At 41.4% G+C, this 21,820-nt stretch overlaps 1 protein-coding gene and 1 long non-coding RNA gene across 4 annotated transcripts in view; one reads left to right on the top strand and one right to left on the bottom strand.

The window, feature by feature from the left end:
• Window positions 1-21,820, top strand: part of LOC143804728 (uncharacterized) — a 51,734-nt gene that overhangs the window by 27,611 nt on the left and 2,303 nt on the right. Inside the window, exon 3 of the long non-coding RNA XR_013221081.1 lies at window positions 2,021-2,196. This is a non-coding gene — a long non-coding RNA (uncharacterized LOC143804728). The remainder of the gene's footprint in view (window positions 1-2,020; window positions 2,197-21,820) is intronic.
• The window catches only part of RGS17 (regulator of G protein signaling 17), a 205,223-nt gene continuing 188,033 nt past the window's right edge, over window positions 4,631-21,820 (bottom strand). For all 3 annotated transcript variants that reach the window (XM_077283117.1, XM_077283116.1, XM_077283118.1), the window contains one exon: window positions 4,631-10,356. In XM_077283117.1, the coding sequence (XP_077139232.1) occupies window positions 10,168-10,356 (189 nt within the window). In that variant the 3' untranslated portion in view covers window positions 4,631-10,167. The remainder of the gene's footprint in view (window positions 10,357-21,820) is intronic.

Here is a 21,820-nt window from a genome sequence, read left to right as displayed (position 1 = left end):
GTTAATATTGGATTTAACATAGAGTACAGAACAAAAGTTTGGACACACCTCATTTAAAGATTTTTCTGTATTTTCATGATTATGAAAATTGTACATTCACACTGAAGGCATCAAAACTATGAATTAACACATGTGGAATTATATGCTTAACAAAAAAGTGTGAAACAACTGAAAATATGTCTTATATTCTAGGTTATTCAAAGTAGCCACCTTTTGCTTTCATGACTGCTTTGCACACTCTTGGCACTTTCTTGATGAGCTTCAAGAGGTAGTCACCAGGAATGGTTTTCACTTCACAGGTGTGCTCTGTCAGGATTAATAAGTGTGATTTCTTGCCTTATAAATGGGGCTGGGACCATCAGTTGTGTTGTGCAGAAGTCTGGTGGATACACAGCTGATAGTCCTACTGAATAGACTATTAGAATTTGTATTATGGCAAGAAAAAAGCAGCTAAGTAAAGAAAAACGAGTGGCCATGATTACTTTAAGAAATGAAGGTCAGTCAGTCCGAAAAATTGGGAAAACTTTGAAAGTGTCCCCAAGTGCAGTGGCAAAAACCATCAAGCGCTACAAAGAAACTGGCTCACATGAGGACCGTTCCAGGAAAGGAAGACCAAGAGTCACCTCTGCTTCTGATGATAAGTTTATCCGAGTCACCAGCCTCAGAAATCGCAGGTTAACAGCAGCTCAGATTAGAGAACAGATCAATGCCACACAGAGTTCTAGCAGCAGACACATCTCTACAACAACTGTTAAGAGGAGACTTTGTGCAGCAGGCCTTCATGGTAAAATAGCTGCTAGGAAACCACTGCTAAGGACAGGCAACAAGCAGAAGAGACTTGTTTGGGCTAAAGAACACAAGGAATGGACATTAGACCAGTGGAAATCTGTGCTTTGGTCTGATGAGTCAAAATTTGAGATCTTTGGTTCTAACCACCTTGTCTTTGTGCAATGCAGAAAAGGTGAACGGATGGACTCTACATGCCTGGTTCCCACCGTGAAGCATGGAGGCGGACGTGTGATGGTGTGGGGGTGCTTTGCTGGTGACACTGTTGGGGATTTATTCAAAATTGAAGGCATACTGAACCAGCATGGCTACCACAGCATCTTGCAGCAGCATGCTATTCCATTCAGTTTGCGTTTAGTTGGACCATCATTTATTTTTCAACAGGACAATGACCCTAAACACACCTCCAGGCTGTGTAAGGGCTATTTGACCAAGAAGGAGAGTGATGGGGTGCTACGCCAGATGACCTGGCCTCCACAGTCACCAGACCTGAACCCAGTTGAGATGGTTTGGGCTGAGCTGGACCTCAGAGTGAAGTCAAAAGGGCCAACAAGTGCTAAGCATCTCTGGGAACGCCTTCAAGATTGTTGGAAGACCATTCCCGGTGACTACCTCTTGAAGCTCATCAACAGAATGCCAAGAGTGTGCAAAGCAGTCATCAAAGCAAAAGGTGGCTATTTTGAAGAACCTAGAATATAAGACATATTTTCAGTTGTTTCACACTTTTTTGTTAAGTATATAATTCCACATGTGTTAATTCATAGTTTTGATGCCTTCAGTGTGAATGTACAACTTTCATAGTCATGAAAATACAGAAAAATGTTTAAATGAGAAGGCGTGTCCAAACTTTTGGTCTGTACTGTATATGCAAGGACTATTTATGATGCTTTTAGCTGTCATCTACAGCTTTTTATTTATTTAACCACCTATGGAATGCGATATATATATTATTGATGGACCTTTTGTTTATTCCATATTGATGTCTAAAATTACCAGTTTTATTGTTCTCTGACACTGCCTGGCTACTATGCTGCTGTATTTCAGTCACTTTATCTTTGGGCATTTTTGACCAGGCATCTTTCTCTTTTTGTGATATGATTCTGTTTCTGCACGTTCCACACTTTCACTTTTTATCCATTGTTTATAACTTGGGTTTTATACATATTGCTTTTTTGTGCAGTTAGTGTCTTCATGTTGTCATTATTTGTCCTCAATGCTCTTTCCCTGTATTTAGATTTCACCCCTTCCTTCGCATGCCCAATGATGTCTCCGTGTGCGAGTTCACCCGCATGTGCACAGTGCAACAACGGCAATGGAGGAAATTACTCCTTACATGCATGAGGTCTGGGGTGCATGCGCTGCAAAACATCTGAGGCAGGACTCTCAATCCACACCCCTTCAATAAAGCAGGTACGCAAAACGTGCTTCAGGGGCCGCAAGGAGGGCTATCGCAGTCCAGACCTACTATGGGTAAGGAGAAGTGACTTTTTTATGGCATCTTATACTGCTGGTGTGCATGGTGCATCTTATAACTAGTTGAATCCCTTACCACTTGGTGCTGCTTCTATATGTCTTATTGACCTTCTTGACTTTGATTCCCCATGTCTTATTGGATCTCTACCCTCTACCTACTTCCAAGTCTCCTCCACAATTTGATCTTTGTCATTTAATTTTTGTTTAGTATGTTTTGAATGTAATGCTTTAATAAAATTCATCTTGTTTATATACTACCTTTAGGTGTTTTTTGGCTTTCTCCATTTTTCCCTCAGTATTGTAATGTTTTTAGCACTCCACTATTGTGATTATACCCTTTTGTATGTGGGGAGAGCTGTAGTTTAACAGCTCTAGTACAGAAATCGTGCTTTTTGATTATTAAGTCTGACGCCATGTACGAAGCAAAGTCCTTTCAGAATGACCAAATTGCAAGTAACCAGATCAAACTCTGTATTGACAATGAATCGGAAAACTAGAGCATACTTCAGTCCTGAAGCTTGAACAATTGTGAATGCAGTTCTGGTCTGCAAATCAGACTGGGTCTTAGTACCAGCATAAGATAAGTATTGATCTGTTTTCACATGTTCTTGAACTTTTATGTAGGCTTATTCGTATTTATAAAGTGTAAAATAATTCATCAAATTCTTGAAGTTATTAAATAAATGAACTGTTGTCAAGTAAAGAGCACGTTACCGCACATTTGTACTTTAGCTATTTTTTCAAAGCGCACAATCTGTAACACTAAGAACGTGAGCAGTTTAAAGAAATATACTTTATTATATTATAAAAGGTGCAAAACTGTTTTTTAAGCATAACATTTCAGAACGTAATATAATATGGTTTATATACTTTTCTATAACTGTTTTTTTGCTTGTTTCACATCTTAATTTGAATTTACAACAATAGTGACAAATCCACTTTTACAGCGCAACAAAGTACATCCATTTGTGATAATATAACAAAAAAATCTTTAAGTTATAATGCTGAACGTCCTAGCAGTGAAAAATTGATGGCTAGACTAATGCACAAAGCACTTACATAATTCTAAATACTGTACTCATTTTATTGTTAGACATACATTGAAAGGGAAATACAACTCATATTTCCATTATAATAAAAGCGCCAGCAATTCCCATCATGAAAATTTCCAAAATCAAAGTGCTATCAAATAAATAAATAAATATAATGGAAATTGCTAGAATACTGAAAGTTATTTGGTTTGCAAATGTTCATCTATGGAAAGAGTACAATATATGCCAATTGCTAAACTGAAACAATCATGCTTGATTCATTTATCAGGCATTTCTGTGAAAAGTTCCTTTATTCTTTTATTAAGAAGTTAGAATACAATAGGCATACCTTCTGCTTTGGATTTTTTTTCTTTCCTCTTCAAAAACGGAACCTGTCAGGAGTGACTAAAGACACCAGATGCGCTGCCAAGCTGGCTGTCAATCAGAGGGCTGGGGCGTGCTTACAGTTGGCACTCACAGTATAGTGAGAGGTGACTTTAGCCACTCCGCACAGCTTTCGGTAAGGTGGCTGAGCAGCATTATAATGCTGCTTACCTTCAGATAAATACCATTTTACGAGTTGACAGATTCCCTTTAATGCTACTTGGAGTTGGTGTCAATTAATGTTTTTGAAAAGTCACTGCAATATGCTGGAGACTAAATTCTCCAGATTTCTAACTGATGCGGAATGACAGAAAACACAGATCATACTGGTCTATGTCCAAGTCAAAATGCACCAATACTGATGAGTAGGGGTGAGTGAATATGTTCCACAGCGCTTACCGAATAAGCTGCAGAGGGAACCCGGCTCCCTGGATCGCTCGTGCTGATCAGCTGTTCCGAGCTGCAGCTGCATGTGTCGCGGCTGTGTGACAGTCACAACAAACAGGCTCTCCATGCCTGTGTTGTGACAGTGACACAGCCGCGACACATGCAGCTGTGGAGGTGAACAGCTGATCAGCATGAGTGATCCAGGCAGCCAGTTTCCTTCTGCAGCTTATTCGGTAAGGCTGGTTTCAGACTTGCGGATGGCAGCCTTCTTTCTCCATTAAGCACCGCCCACTGCCGCACCTCTTCCTTCAGCTCCACCTACATCTGCTTGCGTCCTGCGTAACCTATCTTTAACATTGGGTACGCAGGCCATGCGGATGTATCCGGAAGCTTCCGCATGCGTCGTTATGACGCTGCGCTGACCTGCGTCGAATGCAACATGTTGCATTTTGTTGCGGTCGGTGCACCGTCAAAAAGACGCATGCGGAGGCATCTGCATACATCTGCATGGCCTGCATACCCAATGTTAAAAATAGGTACGCAGGACGCATGCAGACGTAGGTGGAGCTTAAGGAAGAGGTGCGGCAGTGGGCGGTGCTTAATGGAGAAACTGCCGAACGCTAGTGTGAAACTAGCCTAAGTGCTATAGCTTGCCGAATAAGGAAGGAGCCGAACATATTCGCTCATCTCTACTGATGAATTGCACTTGTTGTTCACCAGACTTTCTGGTCTTATATGTAGACTGGATATTTATTTAGGGTTGGCGGGACATAAAATCATGGGAAAATTCATTTTAAAGCCTGTTTCTTAAGAATTCTAATATGCAAGTGACTTTTGTATCAATATAGCATATTTGGCATATCTGGAACTCCAACCAATTACCTTATTGTGTGGAGACATTAAAATAGCCACAGTGCAAAGGCAAATGGCTTAAATCTAGCACCATCTGAACGCCGAGCTTTGTTGATTAAAATAAATGAGATTGTTGGCCTCAATTTTTAGGCAATGTAAATATTTTTAGGCATTTAAGCATATTTCAGGTTCTGACCCTCTAGTATGACTTTATGAATTGAGAATGTAATATTAAAAATAGTTATATCTTGAATGTGGCTTGAGACACACAAAAAAGTTTTGATCTTCTAAAGCTCATCAGCAAAAGTAGAGAGATAAATGATATATCTATTGGCTCAATTCAGGTCAACTAATCTCAAGAATACAAAGGTGCAGTCAGACTTACAAAAAGTGCAAACAATTTTTAAATCATGAGGCAAGAAAATGAAAAGAAGATCTAAAAAAGCTAGTTTGGTAAAATTTTGATTGCAGAGTTGGTTTCAGATGATTGGATAGTTCATAACTGGTACAACACACATGAGCAATGATAAAGACAAATACGGTAACTCAAGCGGATGTTGATGTCATCAAGGATGGTCTTTCCATTCACCCAACAAGGCCAATAATGACTTACAGCCAGTTATTGGCATATACAATATCAATAATACAAAGTTATATTATTAGAGGGGTTTCCAGTTTAATTACTCCAAAATCCTAATTACAATAAAATCGATCTATACTTGCCTCATGTAGCAGCATCATTCCAGTGATTTGCCCCGAGATTGACTTGACTTGTTGTGTCACAAGCCGACCACAGTCAATGAGTGGCTGTCAGAATGGACATCCACTCTACTGAAGGCTGCAGTTGAGGAGAAGCTGCTCATTAGCTGTAAAAGTCATTTAAGGGCCTGTGTACATGTTGCAGATTTTTATTGTGTTTTTTTTTGTGCAGATTTGTCACAAAACCTGAAGGGTTTCCTGATGCCAGCAAACAATAAGAACCCTGAGGGCTCTTGCACATTTTGCTTATTTGTGACTTACAGATTTGGTGCAGAATTGAATGTCAATTCTTTCAGCGTTTTTGCTGCAGATTTCACTCATACTAATGAGCGTGGAAAAATCTGCAACAAAAATGCATATAAAAAACATAGAAAAAATGTGGCAAAAAATGGCACAAATTTTACATTGCATTTTTGTTGACAAGAAAAGCAGGAATGGTGCAGAAATGTCTGCATCAAATATTTAACATGTGCACATACTCTAACTCTCCGGCAACAGCAGCAACAACATCACTGGAGCATTGATGCAGTAGGCGAGTATAAATAATTTTTTATTTGAATTTGGGTCTTGAAGAAATTGAGCTGTTGCTGATCAGTAGTGGACAACCCTTTCAATCTAAAGTTATAAAACTAAAATATGAAGGCTACAATACAATCTTGTCATTTATAGTCATAGCAACTTTATAACCCACAAACTTATCCTCTCTGCTGAGTACTGACTTCACATTTTTATTAAGGAACAAAAATAATCTTGAGTTTAAAAAGAACCTGTCATGTGAAAAACCGCTATTAACCTACAGATATGGGGTTAATTTGAAGGTAAATAGTGTTCTGAACCTTCCTGGTGCCTGCACTTAGAGCCCCGCTATGGAGAGGAAATGATCTTTATTCCCCCTGGCATCGTTCAGGTTTCAGCCATGGGCTAGCGCGGCTTCAGTAACTTCTTTGTGTATAGAGAACGGTGGCTGTGACTGCACCCTGGGACCTGACTGAAGCCAGGCCTAATGCTGAGCTGCTGTCAGTCAGTACTTGGGGCGTGGTTATAGCTCTCTATACACAGAACAATTAATGAATCCACGCCAGCGCTGCCCCTATGACCTTAATTCGTTGCTGGGAGGAATAAAATAATTTCCTCCTGGCGGAGGGGCTCTCAGTGCAGGTGCCGTGCAGATTCAGAAAGCTATTAACCTGCAAATTTAGCCCATATCATGTGACAGGTTCCCTTTAAGGCTCCATTTACACTTCTGTTTCATAACATGGTTCTGATGTTCTTGGCAGTAGACTCAAAAACAACAGAACCCAGGGGGAACCTAAAGGACCCCATTATAAGTCAATCTGATCTATTAGAATTCAATGGCAATCCATTTGAAAAAAGATCCATCATACCAATCATGGCTCGTTCAAAAAACAAAAGCATCATATTAGTGTGAACAGGGCCTGATTCCTGTATTATTTTTGACTTTGAATGTATTTGGTCTACTTCAGATATGAAGTTTAGTACAGGGACTATTTCAATTTTTTTTCTTTTGACATATTATACCAATAGTTAAGACCACAATCTGGATAATTCACTTGACTTTTTCCTGTACAATTTGTGTGTGTTGATTCTAAAACATTTTAAAATCTGCGGGTCTTGGTAAAAATCTAACCGATCCGCAAAAACACTTAACTATCCAACCAATTACATAGCAAAGGAACTGGCTAATGATCCAAAATCACAGTAGTTTGACTACACCTTTTGATAGAAGTTATTAAAAAGACGTGCCAGTTTACTTAAATGTTCTAAGGCTGGACACAGCAACATAACACATGTGCATTTCATAACCAGTAAAGAATACTCTGGTACGAGCACAACCCATGCAGTTCTACTTTTCCCAGCAGTAATAATAAATGCCTTGTAATAAATAGAATTAGCATGCATTCAAAGCTCTTCAAAGTATAGGGAATTAGAAATTAGCAATGAAGTGTTAAGCCACTAATATTCATTTATTTTTTCAAAGGGAGGGATAAATTCAGTTCATGCCCATGGATTATTTTTTGTCTTTGGGACACAATTTTATACTTCCATTGGCTAAAATGGGAGATTTGGTAAGTCCCATCATATGGCACAATAAAGCTTTCCCCGCAGAACTTTTTCATGCAAAAATAAGATTTTATTTTTCTTCTAAAATGTAAAGTTTAAGATTGTAAACAAATGTCTTTAACAACTACTGCTGTCATCAGTAAGTAAAAATCCTTCCCTCACTCCTGTACATATTTTCTAATGTCTATACAGATTTCATATCCGTACTGTGTTATTGCGCGCTGAGCACCATAACATCTCTGACACCAAAAAATAGAAACACACAGTAAATACAAGTTCATTTAGGAAAAATAGTTCTACTACAGAACAGCATCTGTAGATAAGAAAATCAGAGAATTAAAAAAAATACTAGGAAAATTTCTATTTTTCACATTCTTGGAAAAAAAGAAAAAAAAAGTATTTTTTGCTACGTACATATATATATTTTAACTGAGCGTCATCTCACCATTATTTATTTGGCGAGCAGATAAAACCAATATGAATATAATAGTGAATAGCACAATGACATTTTTTAGTCAAAACTTTTTTTTATACTAAAGAAATTGTTATAATAAATATTTTTTCACTTTATCTACATCTATACAAATAATAAAAGTGCTGAATATTTAAATTCAGAATATTCAGTAGTCTCAGTGTAAACATAATCTATTCCTTATCTATTTTTAATTTATTGTTTCTTTAAATGCTATATATATATTTTTTTAAAGTTATTTTTAATAATAATATAAGTAAAATATTTGCATAGGGAGCATTTAATAGCCCTTAATATCCATTTCTCCTGATTTCTGTACAAGACACAAATGTAAAGTATTTATGGAACACATTGTCACGTAGGTGAAATCATGCAAACGAAAATGTAATGCTTCAAGTAAAATTATCAAACCTGCATGATTAAAAATAAACAAAAAAAAATAAAAAAATAAAATAAGAAATAGAGGTAGTAACATGTAGTAAACAATAACGTTTTAAACAATGTAAGGCCCATTCTGCCACTTAAAATTCATGCAATTAATCTATTTTTTTTCCGCTACTGTTTAAAGTAGAAATTGAAACATGGATAATTGTATTATATCCTTGTTTTACTTAATATGCTATATTTTACTATATTTCAAAAAGTAAATGACAGTAGTCAGGTGTGTATATGTGTGTATACCTATAAGCATAGTTACACACACACACGCGCACATTTACGTACAAAGGCAGGTTAAATAGAAAGTTAAAAAACCAGTGTTAAAACCATCATTTAGCTAGTACAAGCAAAAACACTGGTTTGCTATCTTATAATTAGGAAAAATAAAAAAATTTGGTTTTCTTGCTGACCTCTACAGCTTCCCTTATTTTCAAGGAGAGGTACAATAAGCAAATAAGCTGAGAGCTTAACTTTTAAGTTTATGTAACGGTCGAAAAGGTACAGTAACTCCTCTGAGAAACTTAAACCAAGCATTCAAAGCATTTTTCACACAGTAATATTAATTTAAAAGACAGTTCTTTCCATTAAAATGTTTCAAATGCTACATATAGGTAAACATTTTATTTTATTCAAAATATTAAAGTATCAAGCTCTTTGTTAGTTAACTTTTTTTTTTTTTTTGCTGAAATACATTATGTTAGACAACACTGTTAAAACTGGACGCCCAGTTTTATTAAATCATTTTATGTAAATGACATCTGAAATGTACATAAATACGCTATTTTTTTCCATATTTTTTCATAACAACAATAAAACAATGCCAGCTCAAAGATTTGGTCATCCAGACATATCCTTTATGTGGTTTGTGCTTCTTTGACATTGCAAACTCTGTAACAAAAATAAAAAAAGCCACATTTGGCAGTGAATATCTGTGACTAATCCAACGTCTATCTCCTTTACTTCATCAAGAGCGTTATAAGCGCACTCAGATATTGGCTTTCCAATATCACGTGTCTTAGACCACTGAAAAATCTAATTTAACATCATCTTAGACTCATCTGTCAAGTATGAACATGAAAACCGAGCCAAGGTCTACTTCCGGAGCTCCACAAAAAATAGTGCTAAGTACATGTTTAATGTAATTGCCTATATATTGCAACGTGTCTGTGTGTGGGTTAAGGAGAATGTCTATTTCTACACATGCAGAATGAGATAAAACAATTTGTATTTTCATAGTTCATTAAATAGATCATTATGTCCTATGCTCAAGTGAACTGTGTAGAAAACTAACGTGGCAATTCCAGTGTTGGTTTTTTGTCCTCTCAAAATCAAGCATGAAAGACCTTGGGGAAATGGAGACAGAAAGCAGTTTTCTGGTTATTCTTCACAGTAGCCTGAGTAGTGCACAACTGGAGTTCTCCAGGAACTCAGTGTATGATGTTATTAAACTACATATTTGTTCTTTTGAGATAAAACCCCCATATAGTTTGTCCAAGTTTTCAGCTAAGAGTCATTGGTAGAATCTTCTGTGCTCTCAAGAACAGTCTTAAATACTTGTGAGTTCAAGAACCGTGGAAATGAGTCTCTGTGCATCAGTGTATAAATCTGAAGTTGGGCATCTTCGTACATGTGAGGTGTCGGGTCTAACAAATTCCTGTTGATTACTTCCCGGACTCTGGAGTCAAGACTGACCTGTGGATACAGACAAGTTATAGGAACTGGGTTTTCTATTGCAATTAAATATACTGTGCAGAAAAATATACGTCAGACTGTTAAAAAAGTATACAATAAAACATACGGACGAGCTCTATGTCGACCAACTTTTACAATTTTTTTGTAATAGAATGTATAGGGCCCAAGCTGCAATACAAGGCCCAGGTTAAAATAATTGTTCAACTCGGCCTGTAAGTAAAACCATTTCCGACATCACATCATGGTCACACTAAGAAACACACTTGTTACCTCTATCCATATATGTCACTGATAATCTGTTTCTGGTCAGACCTTTCCTGGAATTTTTTCCCCTATTTATCATACGTTGCATGATAAAATTAATGTCATCTTTCAAAACTACAAATCATTCTGCAAAAAAATAAGCTCATATATTGCAATGCTGGTTGAAAAGTAAAAAATGATGGCCTTTGAAAAAAGAAGAAGAAAATATTAAATATACATAATTTGGCTACGTCCATAAGTATGTAAAGGAAATTGTAACAAAGTTAAAAAAAAAAGATTTACAAGACCTTAGTGCTACAATTGAAGGGGGAATGAAGTACAGGGAATCACCGACCGATGAACATCTGACTTACATACAACCCCTTTTCATAAACGTCTAATGTTCAATAAAAAAAACCCAATATATTCACCACTGAGTTCTCTGTACACTGTTCGGTCCACTACTTTTCTGCCGTCGCGCACTGCATCTCCAGCCTCTTCACGATAGACCATGATTCCTGGAAATTTCCGGTCATGCCCAGGCCCCTGGAGTTACTGCACATTATAAGGTCACCTTGTGACGTGCAGTAACTTCCAAGGCCTGGACACGGCCACATGTCCTGGCCTATAGTGAAGAGGCCGAAGATGCAGGACGCCTGACAACGAGAAAAAGAGGCCCGGAAAACTCATTGCAAGCAGTGGGGCGACCGGAGTGGTTAAGTGAGAGTTTAATTTTTTTCCTGGTCCTGTTTCAACTTGCATACATATCCGGGATACAAACAAAACTACAGGACAAATTTAGTTCGCAACCCAGGCACTGCCTGTAAAGACATTTAATTTTTGCAGATTCTAAACTTTGAAGTTTAGTGTCAGCTCTTTCATATCCAGATGTATCCTCTGGAGTTACTCTAGTTCTGAAGCAATTCTGATTATCTCTAGTTCTTCTGCTGTTTCCCATCAGAAAATGGGCTTGCAGCAGCTCATTCATCAGTGATTCTCAGCCTGGGCGGTCGCATCCTGCCACCATCCAGGTTGAAAACTATTTATCCCCAGACATGGATTATGGCATTGGACAGAACGCTGGGCAGGTGAGGGATATTGTTGTTTTTTTTTTTTTATTTTATTACAGGAGACGTTGGCTTCAATGGAATAGGCGTAGGTGAGCATAACTGTGTTTGTTATTTTTAAATAAAAATGGAAAAGTGATTTTTGTTTGGATTTCAAATAAAGAACTTTATCCTTGTTGTGCCTTTAGTTACAATACAACTATAGGATTAATTTTGGATAGGTGATGTCACCAGACAATATAAATGTCACATCAACTCCACAAATATTACCCCACTTGCCCTGCCACAGAGCAAAGCGCCAGAATTGGCACATTTAATAGATGTGCCTTTCTGGGCGACTGCGGGCTGCTATTTTTAGGCTGGGGGTCAATAGCCATGGTCCCTTACCAGTGTGTGAATACCAGCCCCCAGCTGTCTGTTTTAGCAAGGCTGAATGTCAAAAATAGGGGGACCCCACGCCATTTTTTAAAATTATTTCTTTAAATAAACAAAACAGCTTGGGGACCCCTCTATTCTTGATAACCTGCCTTGCTGAAGCTGACAGCTGAGAGTTGTAGCCCACAGCTGTCAGTTTTGCCTGGCTGGTTATCAAAAATACAGGGGAACTCACGCCGTTTTATTTATTTATAGTGCAGGTGGTGGCTGATGAATACTCCCACCAGCTGCCGCCTGCTCTCACTGTTACTAGTGGCAGCAGGTGTAGGCAGAAGGAAGTAATAGTCTCATCAGTTGCCACCTGCTCGCTCTGTTATCAGTTGAATATAACTCTCAACATTCTCTCCTGCTCGCAATGATCGCCGGCAGAGCAGGGGAGAATAATGAGAGCTGTCTTCAGCACCAGGGAACAGCGCTAACAGTACCGCTGCTTGCCAATCGCCAATACGTGTGGTACTGATGCGGCACACGGTTGACACACTTGTGCCACATATATTACATACACGGACACTGATATCTCCAGTACTGGAAACATCAGGACACGTTAAACTGGTCTTATGTGTAGGTGTGAGGAAATACAATGATGGTACCAGAACTGTCACAAACCTTATGGGCCTTTAGGGATAGAGCAATAGTTTTTTACTTCTTAGATTTTTTTTATTTAAGTAATGAAAAATAGAGGGAGAGTTCATAGAATTTTTAAGTTTTTTATATTTTTTTAAAATTTTGCCCCATTTGGTGCTTTGAACCTGCAATAACTTGATGACTTGTACATTGCACTGCAATAGCCCTGTATTACAAACATGGCAGCTTCCTTCTTTCTCTCCTTATGGGGCGGCCCAGATTCCTCTGAGCAGGACAGCAACAAAGGCCATCTCCCCCCATGATATAGCCTAAAGTAGTTCATCACAACTTAATGGTGTACATTTTCCCCACTTACAAGTCAAAGGCTTTTCATAATAGGGTGTGCTTACCTTCGGCTCATGTCCTTTATCACTTACCCCCAGTGGCAAGAACCTGGCCCTTGAAGCACCACTTCAGTGTTCTTTTTCATATTACAGGGCTGGCGTGGTGCCACTAATATATGGTAAGTTCCTTGCCCCAGTATTATACTTACCAGTCGCCGTCTTTAGCTCTTCCTTGCGCCATTGAAGTCCTGCGCTGCCATTTTGTGACAAATTGTGACTGACCGGAAGTGAGAGGTAACGGTACCTATCACAAGCTCTCAATGCAAGTTTATGAGAGCCAAAACAAGGCCAGAACAAGGCTCTCACTTACACTGAGTAGTGCCCTTGGTTCACTCAGCAAACACTGGAGCAATCCGGCAGGTCACAACCTGCAGAAGACCTACTGAAGCGATGGTGTTAGAAGATGGTGGCTGTTATAATAATGGGGGAAGGGAGCTTAAATTAGTTGCACCACTCCAGTGTTGGAATAAAAAAAAAATTGAAGTGGTGTTTTGGTGACTTGGGCCGCATCTACAGTGTGTAGTTACACTACATATAATCAACATAAACTTCTACAACTCATTTCAGGGTGGCATCCCTTGACTGCTCTCGTCAGCCTGCACCCATGCCCACATGTTCCCTCAAACACACAACAAACAGGTTAACCAACCTCATTGTGTTAAATGAACATAAGCAGCACTAACCGCTCAACATTATACTATAAAACTACAATTGCGTTAATATGTCACAGTGGAGGTGCTTCCAAAGGACAAGGTTAAAGGGCCAATCTTTTGAAAAATTGTTAAACCTCAAAGTCCAATGTTCAGCCCATTAGCAGTGTTCTTTTCTCTTCAGTGAAGGTAAGTGCTCTTTGGTTAATACAGACTACTGTCCCTTCATGACAGGCGACCCCTGTGTGACAGGCGTCTTTCAACAATGGGCACTTTCTATTACTACAAACTAAAGTGCTTATTAGTTAATGCATGCTCATGACATGCAGATATGACTTGTAATTGTATGACAGAAACCTGCATTAAATGCTGGGCCTTCCTATAAAGGAGAACGTTTTGCCTGAAGCAGAAGGTTCCACAAAGCCCGCACACATCACACAGTGTAATGGTTTTTCATTTTGCCATGTTGTGTAAGTGCAGGCACCATAAGCAAGTGTTATGCTAGCTTTGTAAGGTATGACTGAAGCCATTACATAATAGCAAGCTGATCAGAAGTCAATAACTGGTCTGTTTACACAGATCGACTAACATCATGTGGAGAAACCTAAGGACAGGACTCCAGAGAATACTGTGTGCAGAGAATGATTGTTTGGCCACTTTCACACATTCAGTATTTGGTCAGTATTTCTAAGGTAAAACAGGAGTGGGTGAAAAATACAGAAGTGGTGACATGTTTCTATTATACTTTTCCTCTGACTGTTCCTCCTTGATTTTGGCTCACAAATAATGAGGTAAAAAACTCACCAAATACTGAACGTGTGAACTTGGCCTAGAAACGATTGTTTTTCACTCATAGAATATCATAGTTATCGGCAGCACATCAGCTGTTTACATGTTGCGATATGCTGCCAATAACGATAATTTTTGATCCAGCTTAAAAAACATCGCTCCTGATGAACAAGCCTCTGTGAGTCCCTGCTGGTGTCCCACACATGAAGAGAAGGTAGCACATGTGCTGGTGGGGATGATGGTTCTGTGTGGATGAGGTTTCAGTGATTTGTGAGGGAGAGCAGAGTGTGTAAGAAAAATTTATTGCTGTGGGGAGCAGAGAGACAGGGATATGACATTTTGTTAGCAGGGAATAGAGTTGAGTGACTTTTACTTTTTTCGGATCGAGTCGGGTTTCGCGAAACCCGATTTTGTCAAAAGTCGGGTCGGGTGAAATCGGCCGATTATTGCAAAAAGTCGGGGGCCGACTGAAACACGAAACCCAATGCAAGTCAATGGGGAATCAAAGTCGGCAGTGAGTGGAGGACAGGAAAACACCCACAGTGCCCATTTTAATGCCAAAAACATCAATTCTTATTACTTAAGCTTGTCAATCTTAATTTACTTTATAATAATAGTTAGGTATTGAAAACTGGGGGTCATTTGGCTAAAGTTGTGGGGGGTAGGGCTGGCTCAAGATTTTCGTGGGCCCAGGAAACGCGGAATACGTCACGGCGGTGGAGCAGGGAGAGGTAAGTATTTCAACTTTGCAAGTGCTGTGATCCTGAGCAAGCAGTGGGGGCCCACTCATTGGCACTGGCACAGGGCCCCTCATAGTACGGCGGTGTGTTTGACGGAGGGTGGCGCCTCCCACCGGCAGAGACACTTTTGCGTACTATGAGGGGCCCTGTGCCAGTGACGTCGCCAACGAGTATGACCCCCCCCTTACCTGATGAAGGAACCTGCACTTTCATCTGCACCTTCATCTTTGTCCCCGTGTAAGGTGGTATAGTATGCGGGAAGGGGAACCTGACTTTCAGCAGGGTCAGATTCTGGCTGTGTAGAGTGCAAGGGGAATGTAGTGGTCTGGGTCAATATACCAGCAGACTCATCTAGAAGTGGCTGGGCAATGGGCAGGATGAGGAGGAAACAGATATAGGCCCAAATAATAAAGTGGGCTAAATGCAGTTCAAATGTAACAGGACTAAACAGGCGGCATTGCTTTGTTCAGTGGAGGACAACTGTAATGAGTGGCAGACACAGTTAGTAGGCCCAAATAATAAAGTGGGCTAAATGCAGTTCAAATGTGGTAACAGGACTAAACAGGCGGCATTGCTTTGTTCAGTGGAGGACAACTGTAATGAGCGGCAGACACAGTTAGTAGGCCCAAATAATAAAGTTAGCTAAATGCAATTCAAATGTGGTAGCAGGACTAAACAGGCGGCATTGCTTTGTTCAGTGGAGGACGACTGTAATGAGCAGCAGACCAGTTAGTAGGCCCAAATAATAAAGTAGGCTAAATGCAGTTCAAAATTGGTAACAGGACTAAACAGGCGGCATTGCTTTGTTCAGTGGAGGACAACTGTAATGAGTGGCAGACACAGTTAGTAGGCCCAAATAATAAAGTAGGTTAAATGCAGTTCAAAATTGGTAACAGGACTAAACAGGCGGCATTGCTTTGTTCAGTGGAGGACAACTGTAATGAGCGGCAGACACAGTTAGTAGGACCAAATAATAAAGTGGGCTAAATGCAGTTCAAATGTGGTAACAGGACTAAACAGGCGGCATTGCTTTGTTCAGTGGAGGACAACTGTAATGAGTGGCAGACACAGTTAGTAGGCCCAAATAATAAAGTGGGCTAAATGCAGTTCAAAATTGGTAACAGGACTAAAAAGGCGGCATTGCTTTGTTCAGTGGAGGACAACTGTAATGAGTGGCAGACACAGTTAGTAGGCCCAAATAAAGTGGGCTAAATGCAGTTCTAAATTGGTAACAGGACTAAACAGGCGGCATTGCTTTGTTCAGTGGAGGACAACTGTAATGAGTGGCAGACACAGTTAGTAGGCCCAAATAATAAAGCAGGCTAAACACAGTTCAAAATTGGTAACAGGACTAAACAGGCGGCATTGCTTTGTTCAGTGGAGGACAACTGTAATGAGTGGCAAACACAGTTAGTAGGCCCAAATAATAAAGTGGGCTAAATGTCTGCCAGAAAATTGTTCATAAATAAACAGGTGGCATAGCTAGGTACAGGGGTGGGCGCCTCTGCTGAGTAGCAGACAGTGGTAGTAGGCGCTAAGTATTAACTGGTCTAAATGGAGGCCAGGGCCCCTGTATATTTAAACTATCATCTATCATTTCAACAAATTTGTATTGGCAGTGCCATTGAAGGATTTAACAGCCCAGACTACACAGTGGTGGAGCAGGGACTAAACAGGCGGCATTGCTTCAGTGGAGGACAAATGTAATGAGTGGCAGACACAGTTAGTAGGCCCAAATAATAAAGTGGGCTAAATGCAGTTCAAAATTTGTAACAGGACTAAACAGGCGGCATTGCTTTGTTCAGTGGAGGACAACTGTAATGAGTGGCAAACACAGTTAGTAGGCCCAAATAATAAAGTGGGATAAATGTCTGCCAGAAAATTGTTCATAAATAAACAGGTGGCATAGCTAGGTACAGGGGTGGGCTCCTCTGCTGAGTAGCAGACAGTGGTAGTAGGCGCTAAATATTAACTGGTCTAAATGGAGGCCAGGGCCCCTGTATATTTAAACTATCATCTATCATTTCAACAAATTTGTATTGGCAGTGCCATTGAAGGATTTAACAGCCCAGACTACACAGTGGTGGAGCAGGGAGAGGTAAGTATTGCAGGTGGTAGAGCACTGTTCGACCTGGGGGGAACACTCTCGTGGGCAGCAATACTGGCACAGGGCCCCTCATATTACGATGGTGTGTCTGACGTTGGTTGTGCACCACTACCATCAGAGAAACTTGATTGTACTATAAGGGACCCTGTGCCAGTGCCGTCGCCCAAGAGTGGGCACACCCACCTGTCCAGGCAAACGGCACTCACATGGATGCTTGCGCCAGGTGGTGACCACGGCCCTGTGGGGGGAGTCAGCCCATTTAGGGAGGTATAAAAATGTCCTATGGTGGACATTCAGCAGCTGCAAATGGAGGAATTGGAGCAGTCAGTAAGAGGAGGCCAAAAGGAAGACATGTTTCAGGCAAGCTACGTGTCAGCAGGGGAAGGTGGGGCCAAATAGTTTGAAATCCATGATTGGTTCATTTTAATGAAGGTTAGATCATCAACATTTTGGGTAGCCAGACGTGTCCTTTTTTCGGTCAGTATTGAACTAGCAGCACTGAAGACTCTTTCTGATAGCACACTAGCAGCAGGGCAAGCGAGCTCCTGTAGAGCATATTCTGCCAATTCAGGCCAGGTGTCTATTTTAGAGGCCCAGTAAGGAAAGGGGAATGACCTGTGAGGGAGAACATCGATAAGGGAGGAAAAGTAGTTCGTAACCATACTGGACAAATACTGTCTCCTGTCACTTTGAATTGATGCAGCAGTACCTGTCATGTCAGTGGTCATTGCGAAATCACTCCACAACCTGGTCATAAAACCCCTCTGTCCAACGCCACTTCGGATTTGTGCACCTCTAACACCTCTGCCATGTTGCCCCCTACAGCTCGTGTGAGAACCATCACCGCCGCTGTGTGCTGGGAATGCCTGAACCAAACGGTCTACAAGAGTTGCTTGTTTGGTAGCCAATATTTGCTCAAGGTTCTCATGTGGCATGATATTTTGTAATTTTCCTTTATATCGTGGATCCAGGAGGCAGGCCAACCAGTAATCGTCATCGGTCATCATTTTCATAATGCGGGGGTCCCTTTTTAGAATACGCAAGGCATACTCTACCATGTGGGCCAATGTTCCAGGTGTCAATTCACTGCTTGTGCTGGGTTGAGGAGCACTTTCTTGCAAATCAACATCACTTGTGTCCCGCAAAAACCCTGTACCTCATCTTGCAACGCCACCAGTTTCTATTGCCCCCTGAGAAGCATCCTCCTCCCATAAATATTCATCCCCATCATCCTCCTCCTCTTCGTCTGCCACCTCGTCCAGGACAGTTCCCTGAGCAGACAATGGCTGACTGTCATCAAGGCTTCCCTCCTCCTCGGCTGCAGATGCCTGCTCCTTAATGTGCGTCAAACTTTGCATCAGCAGACGCATTAGTGGGATGCTCATGCTTATGATGGCGTCGTCTGCACTTACCAGCCATGTGCGTTCCTCAAAACACTGAAGGACTTGACAGAGGTCTTGTAGCTTCGACCACTGCACACCAGACAACTCCATGTCTGCCATCCAAGTGCCTGCCCGTGTATGTGTATCCTCCCACAAATAAATTACAGCACGCCTCTGTTCGCACAGCCTCTGAACCATGTGCAGTGTGGCGTTCCACCTTGTTGCAACGTCGATTATTAGGCGGTGCTGGGGAAGATTCAGCGATCGCTGATGGTTCAGCATACGGCTGGAGTGTACGGGCGACCGGCGGATGTGCAAGCAAAGTCTTCGCACCTTCAGGAGAAGGGCTGGTAACCCCGGATAATTTTTCAGGAAGCACTGCACCACCAGGTTCAAGGTGTGAGCTAGGCAAGGTATGTGTTTCAGTTCTGAAAGGGCTAAGGCAGCCATAAAATTCCTTCCGTTATCACGGACTACCTTGCCTGCCTCAAGATGTACACTGCCCAGCCATGACTGAGTTTGTTGCTGCAAGTACTCGGCCAGTACTTCCGCGGTGTGTCTGTTGTCACCCAAACACTTCATTTGTAACACAGCCTGCTGGCGCTTACCACTAGATGTTCGATAATGGGACACCTGGTGTGCAACACTGGCAGCTGCGGATGGAGTGGTCATGCAACTGCGCTCTGTAGATGAGCTTTTGCTTCTGGAGGAGGAGGAGGAGGGGTGGTGAACGCGACACGTAATGTCCCTGGCCATGCCTACTGGTCCATGCATCGGTTGTGAGGTGCACCTTTCGACTGACTGATTGCCTCAGTGCATGGACAATGCGGTGTTTGACATGCTGGTGGAGGGCTGGGATGGCTTTTCTCGCAAAGAAGTGCCGACTGGGTAGGTCATAGCGTGGTACTGCGTAGGCCATCAGGTCTTTGAAAGCTTCGCTTTCAACTAACCGGTAGGGCATCATCTCTAACGAGATTAGTATAGCAATGTGGGCGTTCAAACCCTGTGTACGCGGATGAGAGGGTGAGTACTTTCTTTTCCTAACGAGAGTCTCTTGTAGGGTGAGCTGGACTGGAGAGCTGCATATGGTGGAACTAGCGGTGGTGGTGGTGGTGGACATGGCGGATTGAGAGAGGGTTGGTGATGGTATTCTTGATGGTGGCCTACATACAGTGTTTCCTACCAAACACCTTGTGATTCCCTGACTGCTTTGGCCTTGCTACGATACCTCCACATTTGCTGCTGGTGGTGTCCTAACCGGTGGGCTTACAGTGAGAGAAACAATGTAGCGTTGCTGACTACCTTCATTCTGAGCAGGTGCACCAACGGTACAGGACAGTAGTTAGTCCAGGCTTGCAAGTGCATGCTGGTTAAATGTCTAAGCATGCACGTTGTATTTAAATTTTGAAGATTCTTCCCTCTGCTAAAGGTCTTTGAGCATTTCTTACAGATAACTTTTGACTGATCATTCGGATCTTGGTTAAAAAATTGCCACACTGCACTCTTCCTACTATGGAATACCTTTTCAGGCATTGCACGCTGTGCTACTTTCTCCGGATGGCCATGCTGTCCTAAAGCTGTCTTTGTTTTTGACAAACGTTTTTGGCCTGATACGGGCCTGCCAGATGACAGCTGTTGCGATATAGATGGCTGCTGCGGACCATCATCCTCTGCTTCTGAGCTACTGGCAGCGGCACCCTCTTCCCCCAATGGCTGTCCATCTGGGTCAACAACTGGGTCATCTATCACCTCCTCTTCAATGTCCTGTGCACCTTCCTCTGTGTCACCGTGTAAGGTGCTATAGCGTTCGGGATGGGGCACCATAGTCTCATCAGGGTCAGATTCAGGCTCACTACACTGCAAGGGTAATGTAGTGATCTGAGTCAATGGAACAGCATAATAATCTAGCTGTGGCTGTGCATCAGTGCACTCCATGTCTGATTCATCTTGTAATGGGCAGTTAACAATTTCCCTTTCTAACCCAGGCACGGTATGTGTAAAGAGCTCCATGGAGTAACCTGTAGTGTCACCTGATGCATCCTTCACTTTTGGTTTGGGTGAAGGACACAAGGAAACGCCAAAACTTTTTCCTGCTGCTCCGGCTTTAAAAGCTGTTTTCCTACTCCCAGATAAGGGAGCCTTCGAGGCCTTGTGTAGCCAGCCTTAGGTGCTATTGTGCTTTTGCCACTACCACCAGATGCACCACCACCACCACCACCATCAGTACCAGCTGGCAACGACCGCCCACGGGCTCTTCCACCAGACTTCCTCATTTTTTGGAAAATCTAACCAAAATAACAACCGTTATATGGTACTGTAAAACAAGGTAGAAGGTGTGTAGAAACTTGCTGAGAATTTGAATCTCACTTTTTTTGGGGGGAGACTGAACCAAAACTCAGGCCCAGTGTATAAAACAACACAATGTAAGTGGCAGAAAGTGGCTGGCTGATATACGACAAACTAACAGGACTGTAGTATATCCACTTTGTGAGAATTTGAATCTCCCTTTTTTTGGGGGGAGACTGAACCAAAACTCAGGCCCAGTGTATAAAACAACACAATGTAAGTGTCAGAAAGTGGCTGGCTGATATACGACAAACTAACAGGACTGTAGTATATCCACTTTGTGAGAATTTGAATCTCCCTTTTTTTGGGGGGAGACTGAACCAAAACTCAGGCCCAGTGTATAAAACAACACAATGTAAGTGGCAGAAAGTGGCTGGCTGATATGCGACAAACTAACAGGACTGTATTATATCCACTTTGTGAGAATTTGAATCTCCCTTTTTTGGGGGGAGACTGAAGCAAAACTCAGGCCCAGTGTATAAAACAACACAATGAAAGTGGCTGGCTGATATATGAAAAAATACAAGGACTGTAGTACAATTTCAATCTCCCTACAATGATCTCAGGACAAGTATGGCAGCAATAAAAAGGACTGCTGCACACAAAAGTGCACTGTGGACAAATAAACAAGATAACTGTGCAGAAAGGAGCAACAGGATTTTTGCTTTTAAAAATGCAGTTGGTTTGTACAGCAGCGTGCAAACGGCAATGCAGCTATCAGGAAGCCTTATAAGGCA

The sequence above is a fragment of the Ranitomeya variabilis genome, chromosome 2, assembly GCF_051348905.1.
Source record: "Ranitomeya variabilis isolate aRanVar5 chromosome 2, aRanVar5.hap1, whole genome shotgun sequence".
NCBI classification, from domain to species: domain Eukaryota; kingdom Metazoa; phylum Chordata; class Amphibia; order Anura; family Dendrobatidae; genus Ranitomeya; species Ranitomeya variabilis.
Note: the sequence above shows the minus strand (reverse complement) of the source record. Positions and strands in the feature narration are given on the sequence as shown.